Genomic DNA, 13,791 nt, shown 5'->3' on the forward strand with positions numbered 1-13,791 from the left:
TGTCTATACATAATACATTAGAACAGTTTTGAGATGATTTACTAAGATCAGATTTTATTTTTGGTGACTTTAGTCTATTTGCACATCGCATTGCACAATATATTTTCATTATTTACATGTCAAATCTTATCCCAGGATTGCCAATTTTCTAAAAATGTATGTTTTGCATGTACAATAGGCCTATTGTTATTTTTATGTACCGTAAAGGTATCAGAATCACAATTCCTGATAGAATGATACTAATTTCAATTCTATTTGTAAGACATCCAAATGCTAACAATAATACTCATTCACTTTAGAGCAGTTTGACGGCTGTAATATGAAGCAAATGGCAGACCGTTTTCTCACTTGAGAATCGTTGCTATTTGACTCTTTCATTTGTTTCCGATCAATGGTGATAATATTAAATATAATTATGAAATAATAATATCCGATTAGGCATGCTTGTATATTTTACATCAAATAATCACGCTTGGATTAATCATGAGTAGTAAATAATGACTTATTGGTTTTATAGATATCATTGGCAATTATCAATAAACTGATCATTAAACCGAGACAACCGGTAAGTATTACTTATTGACACGATCATCAGCGAGTTGATTAATTTATAGTATGTCGTCACGTGATTGTGAACTGTGATTAACACTTAATCTAATGGTAAATCTAGGCGAGGTATGATTAGAATTTTAAGATTTTTTATTGCTAGATCCCAAAAAAAAAAAATCGCCAATATCCAAAAACCTTATCGTGGAAATCAAGTTTTCATCGCCACTTTCATATTCTTATCATGAATTGCAACTTTGGTGACTCACAGCCTCAATCCTACGTTCTGGCCAACGTATACTTACGACCTAGGATTAAAATGAATTTGTCAACAGTTTCAATATATATCGATTGTATACTACAAATGAAATGAAATTTATTTCAATTTAAAAATGATAAAAATTAAACAGGTTTTTTAAAATGATTTAACAAAAATATATACATGTATACTATCACTTTCTTTGTTTAACACAAAGTGGGAGCTTATTACATAAAAGAGAGGCTTTCACCATATCAACGCAGTCATGCCTTTGTTTGACAAAGCAGTAACCCATCTGATAAGGACCTTTAGTTTTCTCCATAAATGGGAGACTTAAAAGAGAAAGGCTTTCACCATATCAATGCAGTTGTGTTTTTGTTTGACGAAGCAGTAACCCATCTGATAAGGATCCACAGATATATGTAATAAAAGTAATAAAGTAGTAAAAGGTGACATATAAGATTGTGCTAAATTATTTAGAGTTTGTAACATAAGAATAATTTTCTGAAGTCAATTGTAAATGTTTAACACCACATGCGTGAAGGAGTGAACAAATGAAATGAAATGCGTTTCAACTGGCCTAATGAAATGAAATGGGGTTTAACGTCCTATTGTTCTGCTCCGACTGGGCTAATGAAGACCGGAATATGCCAAGCAATGGACTACGAGGGAAATTTTACCCAGATAGTGGCACTAAGACCTACTCTTAATTCGAATTCCAACTGTTAAGGGTCTGTCACATCTGGACGACTATACGTTGTCCCTTACAAAAGGATGAACAACATACAGTCATTCTAAGCTGTTTTCTGGTGTATTTGTACCAGGACACACACCAGGGATGATGTTTCAAAATTTTTAGTCAGGGTTAATTAGTCAGGGTTAATAGATGCCAGAATTGGGTCATCAGAAGTCGTCAGTTATCTAGCACACAAAGCAATTTTTATGCAATTTTTACACCCGAGCAAATTATGTCAAGGAAATACATCTTACTTCTTACTTCCATTTACATATAATATTATGATTCTAATGTTTAAAAATCTGATTAAATTACCTTACAGATCACCACATTAAATTCTGGATGTGTTCGAAGTTTTTTGTGTTTTTCTAGATTTATTGGATGAGCACACGCTGTACAATCCACCATCACCATGCTGCTTGTGTTATCTGCTAAAATAAATGAAAGAAATGAAATGGGATTTAACATTCTACTGTTAACTTATTCTAATTGAAAATTAACTATTCATTCTTCATAATAAGGCCGTTCTCATTTGTTCAGAATTTTCTATTTTACGAGTCAAGATTAAAATATCTGTTAGAGAAATATACATTGACAGATGCATGTCATCAATTTTTCAGGTCAAACCAATTTAATTTTCAGTGCTTCTGTGAATAGCCACTTAAAGTTACATTCCCACAAAAGTATTTATCTGGTGGTTATCCCCAATAAAAGTATGGCAATTTTGGTATGTATGGAAAGTAGAAACATCCAGTCTTACTAGATAGATATTTGTTTCCCTGAAAAACACCCATGCAGCGCAGGACAGACACGTTAGTGTTTCCCTAACCGGCAACCCGGCGATTAGGAATGTCTGCTCGATTGACGTCAAAGGTTGCATGTAGAGTTGATAAACTTGATGGTGAACTTAAAGTACAACACTTTCTGAGATAAAAAATGTGGAAAAAAGATGTGGGCAGTGGATAATCAATCCAAGAATTGAATTAGGCTTCAATATTTATGATAAATGAACAGCCATTAAAGACAAAATCATCTTGTATATGCAATGAATTCTCCCCCCGGGTTCGCACCCATTTCTAGGTACCGCATCTGTTAAGTCACGTGACACAAACATGACTTCTTTTATTAAGATTTTTTATAGCAGGGGTGTTCCCTGGCGAATTCAATGTTCTGAGAAGGATTTGAAGCAAAACTTTGATACATGTCGATTAATTAGTTTAAGTAAGTTTTTAGTCCAAATATATCATAGAATCACCCAGTTTTTACACAGGAATGTATCTTGAAATAAAGGGAATGACATTTTATTATAATCTTAGAACAGTGCAACCATGTTCTTTAGATTTTTAAATTAGTCTTTTTCCTGAAGAAATAAGAAAGAAAAAACAGAAAATCAACTTGGTGTGGCCTTCGACTTCAAGCATAATGTTTACTCTCCATATAGAGATATATTTATGTTTAAAAATTAGACTGTCCTTCAACATGCCCACTGTCATTTGCTTTTTTCGGACAATAAATGTATCAAATTTTTAACAGATTTATCCATGCTAAAATTCACTTGAAAAAGAAAAGAATGGTATATAATCAAAAGATTTTACTGAATGCTGGCTTGTTTATATATTGTCTGCAATGCAAGGGATGCTCATATTAGGAAATATCTTTAAACATTTGAGATTCACAATATTGTATTTTGTAACTAAGACCTTCACAATCCTTCAGATGAAGATCAGTAGTTTCAAGATCTGGCAACTGTAATTGACAGACATGTTTTGTCTCGAATCTTTTTTTTTCTATAAATCTTGTGACAGAGATAAAGATACTACATGTATTTATTACTATTCATATCACGTATCAAACTATTTAAACATTACAATGATGTGACAATACTTAATAATACATCTAAATTATTACATGCAAACAAACAGATATTTCATGTCAAATATACCGAGCTTACAAATAGACAAGAGTTATCTCCCATGCTCACAACAGTTTCCCAAAAAAGAACACTTAAGGATGAAGCGCCTCGATCACTTTACTTTAAAAAATGGTGTTTACCATTTCGGCATTAGTCACGCTTATCAAATATGCAAAATTTGCACAGATAGTAGTATTACCGCCAACTCAAGGATTATTTTCAATGTAGGCCTCTGCCAAGGTGTACACACAACCTCAGATTTCCATTGTGTCCCAAAAAACACATACATATACACTGTCCTCTCCAGGACTCAAGTCCTTGAGATCAAGAGAATTCATTTTTTGTAAAAGGGGGAACACAGCAAAAATTTTATCAACCACAATATGGAGCAATCTTACACCTTCACAAGGTACATGTAAGGTACACATGAATCAAATCAAGATGTAGAGCATACAAAACACTTCACTGAGGTGCACATTTGTCTTTGGCCTTTATGTAAATACTATTTGCTCAAAATGACAATTAGTAAGCCGAAGGGTTAAATTAACAATATGTTTTGCAGACAGTTATTTGAGTCATCTGATTACTGCTAGACAGCAGGTTAATTGGACAGCCAAAGTTGTATTTATTCTTTAAAGTTTACATAGTAATTTAAAACTTACATTCATAAATTTCTCATGTTCATTATTATATGGTCATAGTGCTAAGTAAACAGTGAAATGAAATGGATGAATGGCAGTTCAATGCCCCTTGTAAAGGATTTTCCGATAGCTTCTCATGAAAATATTTCTCATCTACAAGTGTATGTACAATTCTATTGACTGGTTACAAATACCAACATATGCTCTTTTATTAATATTAGACTCTAAACCTCTCTGATGGGACACTACTAGTACTAAAACTCTCTGATTGGCACTAAAACTCTCTGATGGGACACTAAAACTCTCTGATTCTAAAGAAAATGTGTAGGTCTTACACAATGTAGGTGTATTAAAACTTTGTTCAGGTATATGAGGAGAGGTGATAATAATATTAATAACAGGCACAGCTAAAACCATGGTTACTACATAAACAATACTGCAGTATATGAACAAAAATGTTGAAATAGGCTAAAAATGATAAAATTGGGAAATCTTTTACCTTTCGTGTTATCATTAAAAAAATATTTTAGACTGTTTTAACATTTTTATTCATATCACATATTATAATATTGGGCTCTATATACATGTATTCTATATACATACATTAGTGCTGGGCATTGCCACTGCAGTCACAATAAGATACATATTGTGATTCAGGTGCTACGATATTAAGAGTGACAGGTAACTTACTGAAGCGACAAATAAGAATCGTGAAAAATCGATTCAGCATCTTGAGATTCAACACGTGAATTGTGAGAAGGTGAATTGCGATACATCGATTCCACGCTATATATTGTGCCAGCACTAACATACATATATAATCATACCACAAAAGGCTTTGTTAGTAGGGTAAATAATGGTAAGGGGATGTAATTATAATATTATCATGCACCAACAAGCTAAGGCTATTACACTACAAAATGATTGGAGTAATATTAGATAGAATCTGTCCAACAATTCTTTTAAGGCTATACTAACGATTTCACTGTATGAATGTTACGCTATACAAAATCCAGATGTTTAAAAGTAGGTCATTTCAGGGCTAACATATGGATCAATTGAATTTCAATAATTCGCTTCATGGCGTACGGGTTTTTAGCAATGGGAGGACCTAGAGAAAACCCACAAGGTTGGACAGGTGTCCCTAATTCCTTGTCATCGTGGAAGCAAAACCACACCAGGTGACCCAATGACAGATCCTTATGAACTAAAGTGTATGTGTTACTGTTTGCTAAAGCGTGCATGTTAGACCATTCGCAGACCTGTGGGTAACCCAGATTCTCACCAGTGGACAGATTCTCTAATGTAGAGAAACATACATTTTACATATATTATGAGTTATGACTGTACAAAGCTACTGTGCAGGCCACAATGAAAATGATTTGTTTACCCGCCATTTGTAGCCTTTGAGCCAACCCACTAGCAATTCCAAATTGGCTGTTTTAAGACGTTATCAAGAAATTTCTGAAAAATTTAAAGTTCATACTAAATAATTTTAAATTATATTGAAATGTTTATACTTGAAAGTTTCATGTTCATACTGAATTGTATACATGTACATGTATACTGAAAAGTTCAAAGTTTTCACAGAAAAGTTTCATTTTTATACTGTATAATTTTGTAATGAAATGTTTACACTGAATAATTTCAAGTTTTAAAACATTTACACTAAATAATTACAAACCTATACTGAAACATTGACACTGAATAATTTCAAGTTTATACTGAAAAATTTCATGTTTATACTGAAAAATTTCAAGTGACAGGTGCCATTTGGTGTTGAACAATATTGAAAATACAAGAGGGTGATATTTTACAATATACAGTAACTTTTATAATGCACAATGGATTTTATTTTGTCAGAGTTGATTTCAAACATGGTTATGATTTTAAATTAGTATGGCCAAGTGACAATAGTCGATATAAACTATTATTTTACAATATCCAAACTATTTTGTTTAATTTTGTCATCCTAAATTTTAATGGTGTAGGCTATAACTCTTTTCTTTGGGACCTTAAAATAAACCAAAATGGTCGAAAAGCACATCAAAACATCAAAAAACTAGTTTACATTATATTTTTTAATAACTTTTTCTGCAATTTCTAATTACCGGTAGTTATGTTCTGTTTGGTGAAATATTTAAGCATTGAATGGTAGTCTTTTGAGTCTGGTTAATCTAGTCTATAAGTTTATCTATTTTCATTCTGTTGTTTGTGGATTAGCAATTCATTTAATTCTGCATTGACTTGAAATGCATTGTTATGCTTCGTAATGTGTTCATCAAACCTTGTCATAGCACTCACATGTAGGGAGCTGATTTTAAATTTGTTATTGCATATTATTATTAAATATTGGATTACTATATATTTTCACAGTAAGATAACATCCAGGTTGATTGAAATGGACCAATATCAAATTCTAATGTCTAGAGGCGTTTTTACGAGAAACCAAATTGATTTCAATTCCCTATCTCGCATACATGATGTAAGTCTTGAGTTGGTATTTGAATTGGTTCTCGTAAACACGATGAGTTGCCTGGCAAGATGGCTAAAGACTAAAGACAAAAGGAAAAATATTAAAAAATTAATTTTACTTTATTCTGTTCTTGAAGACACCACCCAAAAATAAAAACAAGAAGTTGTACCAGCTGACTGTTCCCAAATGCCCTGTATTCGTATTAGGATAATATGTATATTTAATGTGAAATTCAAAAGAAAATGAAGTAACGTCAGGCACTTTGTGACGCTTGTGGGGGACGCCCCCTTGGAAACTGAATTGTTAATCTGGCAAGCAAACAAGTTAGAAGATTTGCATAATCGATTTGATAAATCTTTGTGGTAAATATGACAGTTACGTGAAACCAATTAGGCTAATTTTTGCCGTGAACATGATTGAATGGGATCTGCACATCTATTAGCCATAATCGGTATCTCGTAAATATGCCTAAATATTATGGAAAATAATATTAAGTTAGCGCTATATGTTTACATATTTGACCGTCTCACAGTTTCATTTTATTTTCGCTATTTAGTCGGAACTTCCGTTAGACATGCACAGTTCTTTATTTTCGTATGGAGAGTGACACGAGAACGATTGCTGCTGCACAGAAAAAAAAACTTATAAAAATGCATCGATATTCATTCCATAGACAAACCAAATGCTAGGGTTAGTATTACGGTTGCCGTACAGCCATCGTCGGCAGAAACAGTCCGAAAATCAGACTTAAGTTCCGGCTAAATAGCGAAAATAAAATGAAACCGTGATACAGTCAAATATTCACTAAGTAAGTTATGTTCATGCCTTCAATAAAGATACTACTCCAGTCAAAAGTGCCCACCAAATGTGGTGCTAAATAAAACTAAAGTCAGTTTATATAGGGCCAAATAAACCTACATCTGATTTTAAGTTAGCTTAGATTTCTTTACAAAAAAAAAATTCAAAATAAAATCCAAGGAAATGTTAATTTCTGACTGTTTACAATGTGAATGTCAATGTCGACAAATACTACATCCCTTTCTAAACATGTCACACACACGGGGGATATGATATTGGAATTTCAAGTGATTTGGAATTGTCTATACGATAGTGCATTTTGAACAAGTGCTTGTTAAACGTTATATATACCGTTATTTCTATGGATGTTAGGCAAAGCATGTAAAAAAAATCATAAAACAGGTTTCCTTACAGAAATACACACTTTGTACGCTGCTTATTTCGTTTTCTACAGCTTCCGGGCGGCAATTATTGTTGTCTCGGTTATCAAAAAGGGTATTTTCCTAAACATTTCTAGCTGGATATTCAAATACAAAAGAATTGACGAGTTAGTTCCCTTGCATTACAATTTGCTTTTTGATGAGAATTTTAGCCCGGTTTAATTTCAGTTAACAGTCGAGTTTATAATAAATTTCAAAATAATTATTTGTGTATATTATATCAAAGCACATAATCTAGAGTTTAATGAAAATAAAACCGTTTGGTAGAAATGGCCCTGACTTGTTCAGAAATTTGTTGACTGACAAAAATAGAAAGCCAAAGTGTAAAACTGAAACAAAAGACTTCTTTCTTTTCTGTTCTATTTCTAACTTTCATTCAAGAAAGTCATTTATTTTATCAAAAACCGCCTCTTCTATTAACGATTTTGAGTTTTTATTGCTAGAAATGTCTATGGGAAAAATCAAAGTAAAAAAGTAATATTCTTTGTTTGGCAAGTACATAGATTTTCAAGGATAGGCGGGAGCCTAATTAAAAATATAACATTTTGTCATCAGTCCAGGAAATGACACAGCGCATGCGTGTCAAGTTGTAAATATGGCGTCGAAGTGATCAAGTCTGAGAAGAATGTCTTAAATTTTACGTTATAGCTGTTTTTGGTGTTAGCAGATGGTTTACAACAATATGGAGCAGTCAAACTCATTAATCGATCCCCAAGATGAAGTGAAAAAACTTCAAGACTTAGTGAAGAAACTCGAGAAACAGAACGAATTACTTCGAAGCAAACAAAAATTACAGACGATTGATTCCCATCTCTCAAATGGTGATCCCGATAACAAACCAGTCGTTACAAAACACACGGAATCTAACGATAAATCTAAACTGACTAAGGATTGTTTAAAAGGTTTAGATGAAGTAGAAATAGTGAACGTCGATGAATTGTCTCTGAAAAATGAAGAAGATGAAAGCTGGTAAGTAGAAATGAAACCCTAAAATCTGAATAGTAGGTGACTAGGTCTAGTAGTAATAGTATTACTATTAGTTAAGTAGTAATTTATTAAGTTTCATTAGCATTAGAAACAGGGAAGAAAGGTGGCTCAGTGTGTAAAGCACAAGCTTACAAACCAGGAGGTTCGAGGTTTGCTCCAGGTGTTGGTCAAGAAAGTTTGCAGGGTTTATCCATCATGGTTTTCCCTTGCCATTGAGCAGGCTTTATTAGGGGCTTGAATGTAAGGAATATTGCCTTGTAGTTGTTGCCTACACACATTGCCATGTCATGTATGCCCGTCGGTCTTCATTAACCCAGTTGGCACAGAAATTTATCATGTTAAACATCATTTTATTCATTCATAATCATAAACACAGACGGCAAGTACAGGGTATCCAGACCAGTCGGACCAAAGACCACTCGTACCAAGACCAGTCGGACCAAAACAGAGACCACTCGGACCAACCCAAAAGACTACTCGAACCAAACGAAAATACCACTCGGACCAATTTATTTATCTTTGCTACTCAGACAAACTCAAAGGGCCACTCGGACCAATTAAATTTTATTATAAGGCTTGACTTATTCATTTTAAAAATAAAATACAGACAATATATTATTTATTATTAAATCACAATATAAAGATGCGAATAATTTATAGGTGAGGATATACATTACTTAAAAATGTCTTCGTTACTAGATGTGCGTTACGGGTAAGTACATATTAGCAAATAGTCATCTTTATTACATCAACAATATAATTGTTTTTCTTTGATGTGCTTCATCAATTTGATTAGCTTGTAACACGGTAGAAATGGTTCTACTACCGATGTCTTCCGTCTTGCTCGAAAATACAGCATAACCAATTGGTAAGAGAAGATTAAGATTTCAGTGCTCCACTCTTCGCTATTAAAACAAACACAATTATCAAACAACAATTAAAACAACACTTTATTATTGGTTCAAGTAGTCAATTAAAACATACACAATTATTTTGTTAAAACAACACTTTAATATTGGTACGAGTAGTCATATTAAAACAAACACAATTTATTAAAACAAAACTTTATTATTGGTCCGAGTGTTTTTTTTGTTTGGTCCTAGTAGTCTTTTTGTTTGGTCCGAGTGGTCTATCAGTTGGTCCGACAGTCCGAGTGGTCTTTGGTCCAAGTGGTCATGGATTCAAGTACAGATGGGTTATGGATATAACGGCCAAAAAATTTAGTTGTAACAGTCAACAAAAACAAAAAAACATTTGTTATTTTACGTATCAAATGATATTTATTAATATTAAAGGGGGAGCTCCAAGTGGAGTGCTGAGTCCTGTTAAAATCTCCACATATAAGCTTAACAATATCTTTGCATGTAGTTTTTATTTGATCATATATTTTTTAATATACTTCTGTCTTCCTCAATAATTTTACACAGACGATCTTTCCACAGAAATATAACCTAGTCAGTTTTGGGACCTTCTGCTTTGGACCTAATTTTGTTTCCTGTATGCATGTCAATTTTGGATTTGATAACAAGGTGGTTCAATTCTGTCGTATGTGGTCAAGTTTGTGATAATGTAGCCAATACCCAATTTTTAGTACTGTATTACACTACTCTAGGGTGTCTAGAGGTTTGAAATTTCATTGATCTATGTTACTTTCAAGAGCGTAGCAATATGCCACCATCTTTTATTGGTAGCAGAGAAACCTGAAGGGCCTAGTTTAAATCAGATTGAATCCAAGTCGAGAGATTATCTAGTGTTGGTACTTTGATTTTGTTTTCTTAATTAAATGTTAATAGCAATTGCAGGGGAGAGGGAGGGATCAGTGAATGGATCCAAGGGCTAGACGTAAGCTTCCACAACACTGTACAGTCCACAGTCCTAGGCCTAATAATTAATCTGACAATAGGGCCTATATTTAGCATTTAAAAGCTGTGAGAAATTTGATATTTTTTTTAGCGAAAATGCAAATGACATGTCAATAATACTACTATTGATATAAAAAGAAACAACGCAGACTGAGCTCGCCTATGGGAAGAAATGACTTGGATCATGTTCTATAATTATAAGGTCGTGGTTAGTTAAATGTTTGTTCATGATCCGTCCATTTTCCTGATTATTTGGTCCCGATTCATCAGAAGAAGTTTGTAAAACAATACCTATATCTATAAAAATTTATTAGATCTGAATAAATCACTGGTTACCATATGGTTTTAATTGCCTAAGTAACCGATACAAAATGTTTTGAACTCTCAAGTTATATCCTTATTCGGATTTGTATGAAGTTGAAGTTTTTGTCAAAAATCAAAAAGACTGGATTGTCATTGAGTTTAGATATCGTTGAGTTTAGATATCGTTACCCTAAAGAATGAGCATTGTTCCAAATCTTCACTGGCTATATATGAAAGTTGGCATTTCGTGCAAGAACAACAATGACAATTATTTAATCCTATTAACCTATTTAAACGCAAAATTTTAAAATTCTATCTCAATAATTATTTATTACCTCATGTTACATGTGTTTTTCACACACAGGTCATGAGAAACGAGCAATTAATTAAACACAGCAGGCTAATGTTATTGTAAAAATGAATGTACATGTAGGCCTACACTGTATGTTTAATTCATTCTCATTAAAAATTCACTGGGAGAGTAAGATACATGTAGCTGTGTTAAGTAATTAGTATTCACCAACTGTATTAGTACAAAGTACATGTGTGTAACCTTTATAATATTGACTTGAAAGCTGGTCTTTCCTAGGTGTACAACAACTATAGATGTAAACAATGATTTAAACCTCAAGCTCTTTATATTGATATAGTGCAGTTACTGTGTAAATAATTACAGACCCACAATCAGTAGGTTAAACACTAAACCCTCTTCTTTCATTGTTCTGGTCCTGATTCCAAAAAAACGTTAAACATGGCTTTAGATTTCTGTTGTTACCTAATTGAATTCATTTCTTCACATGTGAATTAGTTGGGCGGAGGTGCAGTTTTTGTGCTCCCCTTGAGTTTTTGCAAAAAATGCAATTTCAATTTTCAGTGCGTTTTTTTAAGCCATCTGCTTCATAATCTTGCTTACATGTACCGGAAGCCAAATTACTGGTTACATACAGCCCCAAATTCCTTGGCATGAGTACACACACACACCCTCTTACAATATAAATTTTGCATATTACTATATATTATAGTGTCCTCATGGCCCACAGGATCTTATTTATCGTGCCAGGGTTATGGTCACTCTGTTATGACATAATGGCGACCCTTTAAGTGTCAGTAACATCCATATTTATATACCTGTATGATTATAATGATGATTTTTATAATGTACAAGTAAGTCTATTTAAAACCATGAATCAGTTTTATGACATGTACTGTCTGATTTGATCTTGTCATTAATTACCAGGTGTCAAAGGCCTGACCAATTGCAACTTTTATTCTTCAGGAACATTTATTAAAATCTTATGTCTTATATTTTTGGGGGAATGGGGAAAAATGTACTTGCTTGTTCTTCACAAAATCTTTTGATTCTAAATCTTTGACGTTTGAAATACTAACACTAATGAATTTGGGTTTTCTTGTTAGATTTGTGGCCTTATTGTTTCCCTTTAAATTATTTTTACCCACAAGAAATAATCAGTAAAATGTTAATACATGTGGGTAGGTGTTTTTGAAAGACAAAACTTGAGATTAATAGTCTCATTTCAAGAAAACCCTAATCCTGTAATGGCTATTGTATTGATTGGGTGGTTTATTATATAAGAATGTGTCGACAGATGGGGTGTATGTTGATATATATTATACAGGTAGTAACATAAGGCAACAATTTGTCCATTAAGTGTAGAAATCATATGGTAGCATAAAATGTTATTGACTTTCACTTAGTGTGATATATTATATTTACACCTCCATTAACACAACATAATTACTGGTACTGTAACAACACTGTAATACATTAACATTTACAGTACTCATATAAAATCAACCAGATACATGTATGGTATAGTTCCCCTATGTTTGCTTCTACCACATTTGCTATAAAATTTAACCTTAGCTTATGTTTTGCTTTCATTTATTTATTTTTTTTCTTTCTAGGTTGTATAGTTCCCCTAAGGCCCCTACCCCACAACAAACAAAAGTTAGTCCATATAAATGGGTTAGACAGGAGTTTGATCATCCAAGTCCTGAGCTGATATCTGGAAGAAAGTCGTTACTTTCAAAGATGGATGAAGTCGCTAGAAGTAAGTACAATGTATTGCATCGTATACTTGTTGCAATAGTTTATCACCGAGATGTTGAAAACTGGTATCAAACTTAAACTTTGTAAATGATTATCAAAATTTTATTTTTGGCTGTATACCAAGCATATCAATATTAAAATGAACTTCACGAGGTATTGAAATATATCTTGTAAATTAAGTTATCATTAAAGCTTTTAAATTAGTATCAAAACTTACCTTTTCACAGTATACTGAGCATATCAATTTTGAAATTAACTTCACTGAGGTTTTGAAATATATATCGTAAATCGAATTACGACAATAAAACTTCTTAGACGGTATTGAAACTGATTTGTTTGCAGCACAAAGATAATGATAATGCCAATACTTCAAAACAAATAATAAGATATATAGATGAGATCTAGACTGGTTAAAATTCATCCTCTCTTTCTGACTTTGGATTGTTACTAGTACATGTATGTATGTGCATGTACTGTAGTCTCATTTTTCAAGTTACGGAATTCCGATACAAGAAATTATACAATGCATATTATGAAACAATGACATCAGAAAGTTGTTTTAAAAGCTTACAAATTATTGAGTGATACCAGTTTTATTAAGAGCAATGCCAATGGATGCTTATAAATCCAATCACTTGATTGTAATACCTTGCTTACAGTGTCTGTGTTTTGTCGTATTGTTGTCTATGTTTTTGTAGATATTTCTCCAGTGTTGATTGGCTTTACTGTTGTGTGTGATGCAGTCCTCTTCCTGTACTAG

General features: G+C 32.8%; 2 protein-coding genes across 12 annotated transcripts in view; one reads left to right on the plus strand and one right to left on the minus strand.

The window, feature by feature from the left end:
• The window catches only part of LOC126830184 (nucleolar protein dao-5), a 38,374-nt gene extending 30,532 nt beyond the window's left edge, over positions 1-7,842 (minus strand). Inside the window, exons 1-3 of one of the 5 annotated variants that reach the window (XM_050560499.2) lie at positions 7,781-7,839; positions 5,485-5,558; positions 1,857-1,972 (exon numbers count right to left, since the gene is read on the minus strand). In XM_050560499.2, the coding sequence (XP_050416456.1) occupies positions 1,857-1,972; positions 5,485-5,491 (123 nt within the window). In that variant the 5' untranslated portion in view covers positions 5,492-5,558; positions 7,781-7,839. Of the gene's footprint in view, positions 1-1,856; positions 1,973-5,484; positions 5,559-7,780 lie in introns of all 5 variants that reach the window. The other 4 variants (XM_050560501.2, XM_056102734.1, XM_050560504.2 and 1 more) reach the window with 4 other exon arrangements.
• Positions 7,843-8,400: 558 nt separating this feature from the next.
• Positions 8,401-13,791, plus strand: part of LOC126830189 (SLAIN motif-containing protein 2) — a 29,387-nt gene continuing 23,996 nt past the window's right edge. For all 7 annotated transcript variants that reach the window (XM_050560518.1, XM_050560522.1, XM_050560520.1 and 4 more), the window contains exons 1-2: positions 8,401-8,777; positions 12,887-13,032. In XM_050560518.1, the coding sequence (XP_050416475.1) occupies positions 8,476-8,777; positions 12,887-13,032 (448 nt within the window). In that variant the 5' untranslated portion in view covers positions 8,401-8,475. The remainder of the gene's footprint in view (positions 8,778-12,886; positions 13,033-13,791) is intronic.

This window comes from Patella vulgata, chromosome 8 (assembly GCF_932274485.2).
Source record: "Patella vulgata chromosome 8, xgPatVulg1.2, whole genome shotgun sequence".
Taxonomy (NCBI): Eukaryota; Metazoa; Mollusca; class Gastropoda; family Patellidae; genus Patella; species Patella vulgata.